Here is a 14,694-nt window from a genome sequence, read left to right on the forward strand (position 1 = left end):
ACTGATAACATTTTGTGATGCCTTGGACATAAAAATGTATAATAATAATCTATGATATAATGTGTTTAATGCCTGTCTAGCACCTGCACGCTACAACCAGAGGGAGACCCTGCCCCCTCACAGCTCTGAGTGTCTGCTAGGGATGAGATGGAGTGAGACCCCGCCCCCTGCTTATGTACCCTGAAGCACTGCAAATTAAATGGATGCTTGATGCCTGAACACAGCCTCCCTTCTCCCCACAATTGTGTATAGATGTACAGAATTGTACCCTCCTGTCAGCACCTGTAAACCAGCTCCTCTATATCTTGCTCACTGCCCAAGTCCCTCCAAACCATAACACTAATAACATAGAGGAGAGTGAGTGTGAGATATGTGGGACAAAGATGATTCGGACAGGGGGGGCAGATGTAAGCCTTAACAAGAGATAAATGCAAGGGTAATAAAGAGAGATAAACGTCCAGCTCCTTACTGACTTTTTCAAACACAGCCTGTAACATGGAAGTTAGCACGTGATTGGCTGGACGTTTATCTCTCTTGGGGCGGGATGTTGTAACATCCGCGCCCATTATCGCCGGCTACCGCATTATTAATAACGGCATATGCTGTAACATATGCTGTTATTAACGCAAGGGACAGCTCTTGCGATAAGAGCTGTCCCTTGCGATGCGGTGCCGGCACTGGACTTCCAGGTCTGTGACCCGGGAGTCCATCTGCGCATGCGCAGACCCCGGCGCCGGCCGCAGGGCACGCTGGGAGGGATCAGTGACGGATCCCTCAAACAGCGCTGCGGTAAGAAGCCCATATGCTTCTGCAGGGAATCGCCAGCTTTTGCTGGCGATTCCCTCCGCAGCGCTGGCACTGCGGAGGGGGCATATAGCATATAGAAATGCGGTAAAAACCCCGAAAACTGGGTTTTAACCGCATTTCTGCTTTACAGAATCTCCCCCTCGATCACCCTTGTATTTACTAGATCTCTTGTTAAGGCTTAATACATCTGCCCCAGGGTGAGAAATAACCAAGGTGAAAGATGAACAGGGAAAGAAAGGAGAGAAAGGGCGGACCTTAGAAAAGTCAGGTAACAGAAATGAGAGAGATGACAGGAGGGGGACAGAGATGAGCGGGCAATCATGAGAGAGAGTGTGGCAAGGTGGGACAGAGATTAAAGAAAGGTGATAGACAGACAAGGGGCTGACATGTGATAGAGAGAAATGGGGTGAGGCTTGAATGATGAGAAAGAAAAAGACAGTTGAGCGCATAAATGGCAGAAAGATGGATTACAGAGATGAGAGAGGCAGAATTGAGGCAAAGATGAAAGAAAAAAATGGGGAGAGTGGTAGTGGGGTCTTAGATGAGAGTCAGACATACATATATAGGGAACAGGAAGGATAGAGATAAGATAGATAGAGAGAGATAGAGAGAAAAGGGGGCAGGGGACAGAGATTGGAAGATGGGGCAAGGTCAGATTATGTGACCTGTACATTTTAATAAGTAATAAGTATCAAATGGGGTTATAACTATCAAAGAGTAAAGAAAAACGCAGACAGCGCACATTGAGGAGATACATGCATCTGATGCATGTATCTGCTCCAGCACAGCTCCTGCAGCACCACAGGCTGCTCCATCACAGCTGAGACTTGCCATGAACTCAGGGATAGACACAGCTACTGTCGGCCATCATTGCTGCAAAGCTTGATGCAATGATGTCCCCAGCAGTCTCCACCCCCTCTTTTGTGACCTCATCCTTGTCATTCCTTAAAAAGGGCCATTTCTAATGACATCCATAGGGAAAAGCAAGGCTTACCCAGGATCAGTGTGAATGGGTCTTATATGACAATATGCCGGGTCGCAGTGCAGTGAAAATGTGTCGAAAGCCGTGTCCGTCTCTGGCCAAATTCCCAGGTCTGATCTGGGATTTTGGTGTGAAGCAGTATAATGGGCAGATGTATCAAGCTTCAAAAAGTGATAAAATAGGGAGTGATAAACAACCAGCCAATCAGATCCTACCTGTCATTTTTCAAACCTAGCCTGTAACATGGCAGGTAGAAGCTGATTGGCTGGCTGTCTATCACTCTCTATTTTGACACTTTTTGGAACTTGATACTGTACATCTGGCCCCAAGTGAGATACGGTAAGCTAATGTCCTGTGCTGCAGCTAGTTGCCTTGTGTTGGAATTCCTCTCTCATATGTGAGTCAGGATTTTTTGTTTAGCAGAGCTGATAACGCTCTTAACCCCCATGAAAAAAATACAGTGGTGAAAATTGTTAAAATATTTTAAGAAGCGTAAACTCTATTTTAGGACTGAGATGTACAGTACTACCCATTTTATTTAAGCAACACATTTTCCAGTTCATAACAGTGTACTGAAAATAGAAAACTTATAATAGTTGACAGTTGATTAAATATAATATAGCCTGACACTCCCTGTTCTCTCTGTGTCATATATCATCACTAGGATACTCTTTGCATTGTATATTGGTTACTTTATCTCTATATAAAACAATCTGGATGAGTCAGTTGAGTTTCGCCATCCAGATGAGTCTGTAGAGAAGCTTCAGGGCATTTGGACGTTTGGACCACTATCACTTTCCAAGTTAGGGGAAGTTTAAAGAACAAATCAACATTTACTGCAATGGTTTTTCCTTAATTGTATACCTTTGATGGAGAAGTTTTCCAACATATTCGAAGCCATTAGAGCAGTGATTCCTTGGCTGTTGGGTGGTACTTCCCATACTTTTATTCCCTATGAAAATAATACAATAAATATCAATATTATTAAGTTCTCTGCAGACAGGTATACAGTATATCCAGGCACCACACACACACAGAATACTACCCGGAAACACTGAAGCATTATATTGATGGAGCATTTGGGGCTGTTTGTTGTTGTTGCTGTTGGATGAATGGAGTGACTGAGCACCTACCAGGGGGGACACATACCTCCCAACTGGCCCGGTTATTGCAGGAACATGTTTTTTTGGGATGCTCCCGCATCCCTCCTGGGACCGGCAGTGTCCCGCAGCGGGGGGGGGGGGGGGGCAGTTGAGAGTCCCCCCTGCAAGCAGAGGGTCTGGAGGCATAGCCAGCAGCATAAGGAGCTGCTGGGCATGCCCCCACAGTGATAAAAATGGGGCGTGGCCTCGTGGCAGTATCGCGAGAACAGGCTACACCTCTAAAAAATTTGCGTGCGCCTAGTCCCTCTTTCACAGAATGAGAAGTTGGGAGGTATGGGGACATCCAATGTGATGTTCGCTCTAACTCATCAGTATAATGATTAGGTGGACTCTGAGACTCAGTGACGGACACTGGACCATCAGAGATGTGGAGGCCTTTATGAGGCACCTTAAAGTGGCGTAGATGGCTGATGCCGTGACTGATGCAGGCATCGGATCTGAGATGCTGACACTGGGTGCGTTGTTACACAAGGCGTCTCCTGCAGCATAATCATCTCTTCAGAACCCACCTCTGAATCAGGCTCTGCGTTAGTACTACTGGATCTCTTCTGTTCAATAGAATATTCTTCTTTATGATTGTGAACTTTAACGGTATGTGATTGTATCTTTACTGCAGCCTTTTCAATATTATACATTTATCAGCATGGAAAAAACTTCTGTTATTAAGAACAAAAGTGTAAAGGTCTAAAGATAATGCTAATGAAATTTCATTCCCTTCATTTACAGCACTATTCACTGACCTATTGTGCAATCATATTATCACAATACTACACAGATCATTTGCACGTGCTTAGTACAGTATATTAAGTTCCAGTGGCGTCACTAGGCGGGTGCGGGGGGGGGGGGTGCGGCCCACTGGGTGTCACCAAAATCAGCCACACTCACACACAACACCCACCTGCCACGGCATCCTACCTCAGTACGTGTCGAGCACCCTGGGCCTGCCCTGTCACTCAGTGCGCAGGGGGCACAGGAGACACACAGCGAGGCCAGGCACCAGCAACCAGGGAGCCAGGTAGAGTAGGTTGCCCAGGATGCAAGGGAGGAGCTGTGCCCTTGAAAGGTCTGGACTGCAGGCGGCGGCTAGGCTCGGGATTGGCTGGGAAGCTCTGGCTGCCAGACACTGGGGGAACTTTGAGTTGCAGATTATTTCAGACTAAGCAGTCTGGCTCTGCAGTAGCAAAAGCAGAGGATGTGTAGTTATGTTTCCATGTCACCTGCTGTACAGGCAGCGACTCATGCACAGGCCACGCCCCCTTCCGATAGACCACGCACAAGCCTCCCGTCTCCAGCTTCCAGAAAGTTGGGGGGTGTGACACCATGAGTTACTACACCAGGTGACACCAACCCTACTGACGCCACTGTTAAGTTCTAATATTTCCATTGTGGAACCTTATATTTTAAAAAGAAAAGTTATAAACTGATCATCTACCAAAGGAAGATATCCAGAAAAAAATACTATAAATCACAATACATTAGTAATTTAAAAGTAAATTTCTTAATCACCAAACCTACAAATCAGCAATGTTCAAAATCTAGCCCCAAAAGGCCATATAGATCAAAATTAGACGCCACTGATATTTATTTGCTAAATATAAAAACAGTTGAAACATTGAATGATTCAATTGTCCCAAAACTAATAACTGATTTATGGAGGTATTCAATCAACGCCGATATTTCCTGACAGGGGAAATATCGGCACTCACCTATTCAATGCTGCTGTTAATGACAGCATCGAAGGGTGTCAGATCTGCTTTTTAAAAAGATGGATCTGTTTTGATGGAAACAGCTGCAGATTCTCAAATTCATGGCTGTTTTTACTCGACAGCAGGAACATTGAATTCTAGCTGTCCAGATACAGTCGGAAGATACGAAAACAGCCCAGTATTCCGACTGTCGGGATGTACCGACAGTCAGAATCCCGGTTTAAATACCCCTCCTTAATATAGAAAACAAAAGCACTTGCTTACTTGCTTACAAGTAATATATGGGCAACTTTTTGGCAAAGCTCTAAGCTGTGTTAATTCCTCATTTACCAACATCAATTACTATATAATTTGTATAAACTGCAACATCTATATATATCAGGGCTCGGCAAAACTCTGGGGCCAGGTCACTACAGCGACCAGATTCTGCTTCCTGGCGACCAGATTTCCACGGGCAGAGTGGTGGCTTGTGATAATGGCAGCAGCCGGGCAGAGCGGTGGACAACTCACCCGGCTGCCGATGTATCAGAGCAGGTGCGCGGCTATGTCAAAACTCAAGGCGGTTCAGCAGCCAATCAGGAGTGAGCCAGCTTGAGTTTTGAAATAGCCGCCACGCAGACCTGCTCTGATATAATGAGTTGTCTACCACTCTGACGGGACACCCTCCTCTAGGCAGGGACGGTTAGAGGGGGCGCTGTGCAAAGCAGCCCAGGGTGATTTGGGGAGAGGTTGGGGGTCTCTCCCTGCTGCCACTCTACGAGGCCATTATCCAGCGCATCACTGCTACTACTGATCCAGCAGTGAGCATGAAATCTTCCCATGTGCTTGTATTGTGAAAGGGGATGGGGATGAGGAAAGGGGGAGGGTTGGGGTCTGAGGAACACAGCCATAGCTATATTGGTGGTGTATATGGTGATGCAGGTTTCTCTCCGTGCTCCTCTCTTCTTTCCATTATTCTGCTCTTCTGCTCTCTCTCCCCTCCGGCCTTTTCTTACCCCCTCTCTCTCCACTCCTCACTCTTCCTCTCTCTCACTGGCATCACATACAGTACCACCCCCTTGCCCTATAATGGTGCCTTCCCCTGTCTTTTTTTGTGGATCTGCCCCTGCCTGGCATTAAGCAAGGAACCCATAGCAACAAGCAAGTAGGTAAGAAGCACTTATGTGACATAATATGTAATAGGCATTCAGTGTGTGGTATTATATGTAATGGGCATTATGTGTTTGACATAACATGTAATGGGCATTGTAGCATGTGGTATAATATGCAATGGGGGAAATTTACTAAGAATACAAATACGATTTTTCATATTCAGATTCTTAATACAAATGAATTAATAATAAGAATGTTATAGCCATATGCAAATTCATATTCAAGAGGGTAATTTACAAAGCAGTCAAATACGACTGCTTTGTATTTACCGATGGCGTATGGATTCATATTAGCGGCCGTATATATGGCCGCTAATACGAATTTGTATAGGCAGCCTGCATGGATCAGTCAGATCTGTGCAGGCTGCAGTGTAAAAAATTATTGAAAAATAAATACATTTTAAAAACAGCGTGGGGTCCCCCCCACGGGCGTAACCAGCCCCAGGCTCAAAGAGCCGGTCCTAGTTTTAATAAATCTGGGAAAAATCCAAAGGGCTGGTCCTGGTTCCCAAAATATGAGGGACAAAATGACTAGGGGTCTCCCGTATTTTAAGAACCAGCACCAGGCCCAACCAGCCAGCAGGGTAATATCACAGCCGGGGGAAGGGGGGGGGAGAGTCCCCCCAGCCAAAATATTACCCCCTGACCGGTCAGCCTGGGCAGGGGTCCTGGGGAGTGGGGACCCCTCAAATGAAGGGGTCCCCCCATCCAGAATTTACCTACCCAGGCTGAAGCCAGGGGCTTTCCCCCGATCAGGGCCAGTGCAAGGCACTGGAGCGCCCCAGGCGGGGGTGTTGCCCCGGCGCTCACCCGCTCCACGAAGGGGGGGGGTGCCGGGTGATGCAGTGTCTGCTCACCTCCTGCTTACGGAGGCCGTGCTGCTGCTGCTGCCGAGTCACTCCACGGGGGGTGCAAAGCGGCGGGGGCACCTGCAAAGTCATTCCACAGGGGAGGGGGGGGGGGGCTAGGAGGAGAGTGTCCGCTCACCTCCTGCTGCCGGGGGCCCTGCTGTTGCCGCTGAGTCACCCCACGGGGGATGGGGGATGGGCGATGCGGCAGCGCGAGGTCACTACACAGGGAGGGGGCAGAGTGTCCGTTCACATCCTGCTGCCGGAGGCCATGCTGCTGCAGACCTGGTCACTCCATGGGGGGCGGGGGGATGGGCGATGCGACGGCAGGGACGACACCTGCTCCAACTTCCGCCCTTCAGTGGCCGGCGCCCTGGGCAAATGCCTAAAGCTGCCTAGTGGTGGCGCCAGCCCTGTCCCCGATGCCCCTGGGCTTTGGGTATCGGGCTACTAAAAGTGTAAAAACTATTGTATATTGCTGTGGAAATATGAGTCCCAGCAAGCCTCCCCCACATGCAGGGACTTGTCGTTCCACAGCAATACAAATAGTTAAATAAACACACTGACACACAAGAAAAAAAACTTTATTGCATACATAGCCCACTCATACAGATACTTACCTCTGTTGAGCCCATAGGTATATCTACATCCGTCCATCGGTGCGTCCTGAAGAAATCCCTGGGGTACCTGTGGAAGCAAATTATACTTACAAGTCTCCTCCTGCGTCCCGCGAGGGGATGCATAAAACGAGCCCCACGTGGTGACGTGGATTACTTGACGTGTATTCAGCGTTCCCTTGCGGGACTCGGTTTATGCGTGCGCTCGCCACGCTTCGGTGGCTCGCTGTGCTTGCCACACTTTATAAAATCAACTCCACCCCGACGTGGATAGTGGGGATATGAACAGGTCGGTAGGACGCTTTCGCCGCCCCTCGCCACGCTTCGGGCTGACGTGGATATAGGGGTTTTAAAATGGAGGCATTATGGAGCACTAGCAAATGCATCCTTTATTGTGCATGAGACGCAAGCGCGACCGAACCCCTAACCCTGACCGTCTCCTGGACACGGGCAGGGTTGCCATACGAATTACTGAGATGCACTTGTGTATTGAATGCTCGTGCGACTTAGGCAGATGGAGCGCCTCTCCACTGGTGCCCGCACGATTGCCTCTCTGCCGGTGTCCGCCAGCGCAGGGGATCTGCCCGTTACCGTGTGAGAGGCGCTCACTAGGCTTGCCAGGGATGCCGGGGACAGAGCTGCAACTCCTGAGGGGCACAGGGAAGGAGGTTTTATGTGCAGTTTGGTTTTTGTCAGAAGATGACCCTTAATTACAATACAGACAGGGCCGGTGCAATGTTTACTTGCACCCTAGGCAAACTACTTGCACCCTAGGCAAACTATCATCCGCCGCCCCCCCCCCCCCCCCCCCCCCCATTGCACCCTAGGCAAACTGTCAGCCACCCATCCCCCCTACCCCCCCCCCCCTCTCCAATACATGCAGCGTGGGGGTTCATATATGCTGGCAGGTGTGCAGACAGGCAGGGAGCTGCAACCGCCAGTGTCCATGCCTGGGAAGGGTGACACTGGTGCCCTAGGCAATTGCCTAAAGCTGCCTAGTGGTGGCGCCGGCCCTGAATGCAGATATTTAGTTTTGTGGACCTCGATCAAAATAATTAGAAATATAATTAGAAATATCCGGATGTTATAAATTACTTGCCTACCCCTGTCCTAAAGGGATCAAATGTTTCGAACAGCAAACCGTTGCTTGGGTGAAACTGGGCCCATCAGCTAGTTCCTATTAATTCTGTAATGTAATTGCAGCAAATGCTTTGTAATATTCATTACAAATCTCAGTGTTAACTGGTTGACTGAAAAACTTTCCAATCTGTACTGTGGTGGGAAATAAATTCTCCTGTAGACCCCAAAGTACACCAAAACACAAACTGCAAAAAGTGAAATATTTAGGGGGAGATTTAGCAAAACTTATAGATAGGTAAAGTGGAGAGGGGGAAAATTACCAACCAATCAGCTCCTAATTGTCATTTTTCAAACAAAGCCTGTAATATGGCAGGTAGGAGCGGACAGCTCTCTGCAGGCTTTGCTAAATATAGTTTAGTAAATATAAATGTAGTATTCACTGGACACATTTTAAAATATGTACAAATGTCCGATTATGATATAACTCTCCATTTGGCTTTTTATGGAAATGTTCTTATACACTTACATTTTTCAGTGGAGTAGAAACACCATTAAAAAATGGAGAACATTAAAACGAAGGTAAAAATATCCTAGGTTTATTTTAGGAGACTTAAACTCCTTTTCCACCAAAGTCCCAGCTCTGATCCAGGATTTGGAATATGGGCCCTTATTCTGGTTCACACGCAAAGGCAAATTCCTTTTCAAATGGACAAAACCATGCTCACTGCAGGTGGGGCAGATGTAACTTGTGCAGAGAGAATTAGATTTGGGTGGGGTTTTACTTCATAGGGAGATATATATTGCAGCGTAAAATTAAAGCAGTCAGTATTTAACCTGCACAGAAACAAAATAACTCACACAAATCTAATTGTTTCTGCACCTGTTACATCTGCCTTCCTGCAGTGCACATGGTTTTGTCCATCTGAGAAGGAATTTGCCTCTAAGAGTGAACTAGAATAAGGCCCATGATTTTGTCCATATGAGAAGGAATTTGCCTTTGCAAGTGAATGAGAATAACCCTCATGGTTTCCAAACAGGTCAGATGTGGGATTTATCCTGTTCCACTGCGGAGATGACCAGGTATAGTCCTGGCGGGTGCAGTGCTGGTGCTTGAAGATGACATTGTCTCCAAGCACCGGAAACCACAGATCTCCCCTGAATGCCAGACCAGGGACCTACAGATCAATGTGGTTGGCTATGCTCACTGCTTGCTCTTTTGACCCTTCTGGTGTCAGTCTGGGAGGGTGTATGATGTCACAACTGTAAGGGCTGGGAGAGATTATAGCCTCCTTGTATGAAGTGGCAAAGGGGTAAAAAAAAAACGCATGGTCAAAATTTATTTTGTGAAATGCTCTCTAACATGCCCTGATGGTGATACTTTATATAGGTGTGCCTATTGACATAGCAGGTTACATTGTGGCTCTAGAAGTCGATACTCTGACTCAGATAGTTTGTACTTAAGCCAAAACTCTCATTGTAATCAGGTGTTCTGTAATCTCAGAGTTATCTGGCTTTTAATATTCCTCCGTGGATATTGTAATGAATTCCAAATGGTTGTGGTGTTGGTTTTATATTCCTCTGGTATTCTGTCCTCAGAGACAGCAGTATCATGGGAATCAAGCAGGGTGTGTCTAATTACCTCATGTGAAGTGATCAAGTCAATAACTATTTTCAGGTTTATGCAACGTCAGAACCTTTCCCACGTCTGTAATGAAAGGATTGTGCTTTGCTCGGTACAGAAAGAAATAATTAGAGAAGAACGAAAAAGAGATTATTTATTTGGTACTCTTTAGCTATCACGGCGCCCATCGCGGGCATCGCGGGTACATTTATGTCTGGCCGCGACTCGACCGACGCGATGCCCGCGATTTCCCATTGAAACCCATGTTAAACATGGAAATCGCGTCGGTCGCGTCGCGGCCGGCCATAAATGTACCCGCGATGCCCGCGACGCGATGCACCCGATTTCCCATAGGAATCAATGTTAAATGGCCCGACCGACGCGATTTTACTGTTAAATGCCTCAATGGACCCGATGTGGCCATAGAAAACAATGTTAAATGGGCCACAGAGGCCAAATAGGCAACCTTGACTGGGAAATGCCCCCCCCAATTGTTACCGCCACCCCACGATCAACGTGAACCCGAAGCGTGGCGAGCGCAGCGAGCCCGCGAGGGGCGGCGGTACGCGTCCTCCGACCTTTTCATACCCCCACTATCCACGTCGGCGTGGAGTTGAGAATAGAATAGTGTGGCGAGCGCAGCGAGCCACCGAGCCCGAAGCGTGGCGAGCGCAAGGGGACGCGGATACCTTCACAGCTATACGCGTCCCCTCGCGGGCTTCACAGGTGTCCATGGCGACGCGGACACCTGTGAAGCCCGCGAAGGGACGCGTTTACCTGTGAAGGTATCCGCGTCCCCTCGCGGGGCTCCCTGCGCTCGCCACGCTTCGGGCTCGGTGGCTCGCTACGCTCGCCACACTATTCTATTCTCAACTCCACGCCGACGTGGATAGTGGGGGTATGAAAAGGTCGGAGGACGCGTACCGCCGCCCCTCGCGGGCTCGCTGCGCTCGCCACGCTTCGGGTTGACGTTGATCGTGGGGTGGCGTAAACAATTGGGGGGGCCATTTCAGAGTTCAGGGTAAGTATTTGGGCTCTAAGGCCCATTTAACATTGTTTCCTATGGTTAAATCGGGTCCATTCAGCCATTTAACATGAAAATCGTGTCCATCGGGCCTTTTAACATTGATTCCTATGGCAAATCGTGGGCATCGCGTCGCGGCCATCGTGTGCACATTTATGGCCGGCCGCGACGCGACCGACGCGATGTCCATGTTTAACATGGTTTTCAATGGGAAATCGTGGACATCGCGTCGGTCGCGTCGCGTCCGGGCATCTTTAGCCCGCATACGACGCGACCGACGCGATTTTTTACCTCACGATGCCCGCGATCAAGATCGTGGGCGCCGTGCTAGGGAAAGAGTACCATTTATTTTTTATGTTTGTCATAGATATAGCTCAGGACTGACTAGAAGTCTAAAGTCTGACAGAACTGCGATTTGGTCCGATTTGACCAGATTGCGAGGGATCAAGCCGATAAATCGGACCAAATCGCATGTGTTTGACAACCCATCCAAACCGATGCATAGTCCTGTGCGCATTGGATTGGACTCTGCAGGTCTGGGCAGCGGGGAGGGCAGTAGCTGCTAAGGCCCAGGCAGCTTAATGTATACGGGCCTTTATTCTTCATATACAAACTTGTCCTGTACAGGGGGGTCTTAAAAAAAAAAACATTTAAAAAATAACATTATTGTTAGGACATGGCACATCTGATGTTGGTGTTAGTTTACACAATTGATACATACATACACACACACACATATATATATATATATATATATTTATTCCAATTGTCCGGCACTCAGGACAAATAGGGAAACGCCGGGGTGCCTTCTTATTATTAGATAACTTTGCACTGAATGATGGAATAAAAAATATATCCTTAAAAAGTCTGTAGAGTGCCGTCAGGGGGTAAGGGACTGTATACATATACACACAGTATATATTCTATATATATTCCTCTATACAAATCTGACATCTGCAATTGCTTTAATAGAATAAAAATAGCAGGTCTAGACTAGACTTGCTGGGATGGTGTCACAGTGACATCACAGGGTTCCATAATAATAGTATATGTCCTATGAGTCAACAGGGTTATTTCTGACCTTTAATTCTATTAACAAACCATTTGTCTTATATTTACCTTGTATGTTGTACAGACTGGTTGCACTTCTTCTGTCTCATGTTTTGACAAGTCCTCGAGATCTAAAACCCCACCATTGCTCTGTACAACTTGGACAATGGCTTGCGCAATTCGTCCCTCATAGAATGCCTTTTTACCCCCTTTAGACAATGCCTGTAACAACAAGATCTCGGTGAATGGATGGAAATACATTTCACTTGAAATATTATTATTTGGTTTCTATTAATGTCATTATTAGTTATTATAATTCTATTATGTATACATTATATTGACTTACCAGATCCACAAATGTGACCATAACATTTTTAACTACTAGTATTTCCAATAGCAAATTACTAGGTACAGTAAACAAATATGTTGCATATAGAGGAATGATGTTGTACTGTAGCTATAAAGCCCATTTAGACTGTAGGGAACTGATACTGAGAACCAAATTCACTCCCCTTATGTCAGCCAATGAAAAGAATGACTGAGTCGCTGAAGGATGGAGTAGATAAAGGAGAACAGTGTGAAAGAAGATGATTGCTAGACAGATGGAAGAATACTACAGGACTTATAACCCCAGTGGCGCACTCAGGGGGGTTTCCTGAGTATCCAGAAAACCCTCCAGGAATCTAAGGGCACTAGTCTGAAAGCTGAGGGTCCCCTCTTTCCATGGGTACAAGAGTGTAAAAAAAATCGGCCCTGGGGAACCAGAGATATCTGACTTCAAAGCAGTGTTCCCCATCCAAGCCTGTTAATTGCTCTCCCCAGTCAGATATTTCAGGTTATGTCTGACTTAGAGTTTTTCTGAGGGTATATTCCAAAAGCTGGGACACTCCCCCTTTGATAGACACTAGATCTTGTATCTACTGTGCCCAGAACCAGAGATATCAGCCTTCCAGCAGCTGGTTACTGCTCCAGCTCCACTCACCTGGTATGTAGATTTATATACTCGTTGGCAGATTGCTCTGCCTCCTGAACTCTGATCCCATAGTCCCCAATACCATTTGGTAGGGGAGATTATCTAGTTTTTAATTCAATTAAAAGCTAAGAAATCTAGTTCCGGAAACTGGAGATATCTGCAGTCAAGCAAGCTGTCCTCCCACCAGAAAATCATGAATAATAAGCCCACCCCTCTAAACACCCCTCCTCTGCGTATTAAACATCCTCTACCACCCTGGAAGTTATGTATCAGGGCCACTTCGTTCAGCCCAATGCCCCCTTCTCCCACCTCATCTCCCACCATCTGTGCAGTAAAGAGGTAATTAGTGGAAATTACTGATCCAGGCCCTACATGCTGAGCGGTTGATATAATACCCCCTACCACCCGCTGGACATCAAAGCTTCTGCTCATAGCACCACCCACCCCTACCGCTGGAGAATAGGTAGGGTCACCAATACATTGCTATGCCCAGGGGGGTCTACACTACTGTTTTACATATATATATATATATATATATATATATATATATATATATATATACACACACACACAAACACAGGGGGCCCAGCACTCACTACAACCAAACTAACTCACCTTAACATTCAAATAATCAATGAAATAAATAATGGGGTTTTAGTTCATGAATTGATCAATGCATTTAAGCTTGCAGCCCGTCGCCAAGGGACCCCATTTCACTGCAAGTCCTACACTAACAACTGATTTTCATGGGAACCTGGCAACTGTTTGCACATCATAGCTAAAATGAACATGTGTTATTTTCCTGGGTTAAAGCTCAACTGCCATGTCCTTATGGCTTTTAAAGGTGAGACCATCCCAAACACAGCACCTGAATTAGTATTAAAGGGGCAGCTGTCACAGGTTTCAGGTAAATGAGCTTATCTAGTGTGCATGATAAAGCTATGATCACAGTAACAGAGGTTAATTAAAAATCAACCCAAATATATAGATACAGAAGTACCAACACACTCGCAATTCCTAAGAATGGGGTGCAAACAGCACCCACTTCCCAGGATGGGGTGCATTGGCCTGTGACCACACACTCTAGTAAATACAAACACAGGGGGCCCAGCACTCACTACAACAAACTAACTCACCTTAACATTCAAATAATCAATGAAATAAATGAATGTTAAGGTGAGTTAGTTTGTTGTAGTGAGTGCTGGGCCCCCTGTGTTTGTATTTACTAGAGTGTGTGGTCACAGGCCAATGCACCCCATCCTGGGAAGTGGGTGCTGTTTGCACCCCATTCTTAGGAATGGCGAGTGTGTTGGTACTTCTGTATATATATATATATATATATATATATATATATATATATATATATATATATTTGTGGTGTGCGGTCTGGCACTCCTCAGTGCGTTAACTGACCCTGATGCCCTCAAGTCTGGATGTGTAGTCTTGTGGGAAGAAAGAGGCACTCTTCATCCCATTCATTGGATGTCTTTGGCTCAAAGATCCTGATAAAATCGGTCACAGATTGTATGTTGAGCCAATCTGTAACCTCACAGCAACCATAGAGCTGATCCCTCTAGTGACATCCAGGACTTCGCCTGCCGTTTGGACTCCATCTAAACGGGACTGCTGCTATTTGCTATTTTGTTTTTATGGTACAATAGGGCAGTGGTTC

The 14,694-nt window shown here is 46.6% G+C and overlaps 1 protein-coding gene across 1 annotated transcript in view; it reads right to left on the minus strand.

The window, feature by feature from the left end:
• The window catches only part of LOC146064496 (glutathione hydrolase-like YwrD proenzyme), a 71,997-nt gene that overhangs the window by 23,511 nt on the left and 33,792 nt on the right, over nucleotides 1-14,694 (minus strand). The window contains exons 6-7 of the mRNA XM_083178035.1: nucleotides 12,119-12,271; nucleotides 2,654-2,741 (exon numbers count right to left, since the gene is read on the minus strand). Coding sequence (XP_083034161.1) covers nucleotides 2,654-2,741; nucleotides 12,119-12,271 — 241 coding nt within the window. The remainder of the gene's footprint in view (nucleotides 1-2,653; nucleotides 2,742-12,118; nucleotides 12,272-14,694) is intronic.

Source organism: Crinia signifera, chromosome 3 (genome assembly GCF_055691185.1).
Source record: "Crinia signifera chromosome 3, ASM5569118v1, whole genome shotgun sequence".
NCBI lineage: Eukaryota > Metazoa > Chordata > Amphibia > Anura > Myobatrachidae > Crinia > Crinia signifera.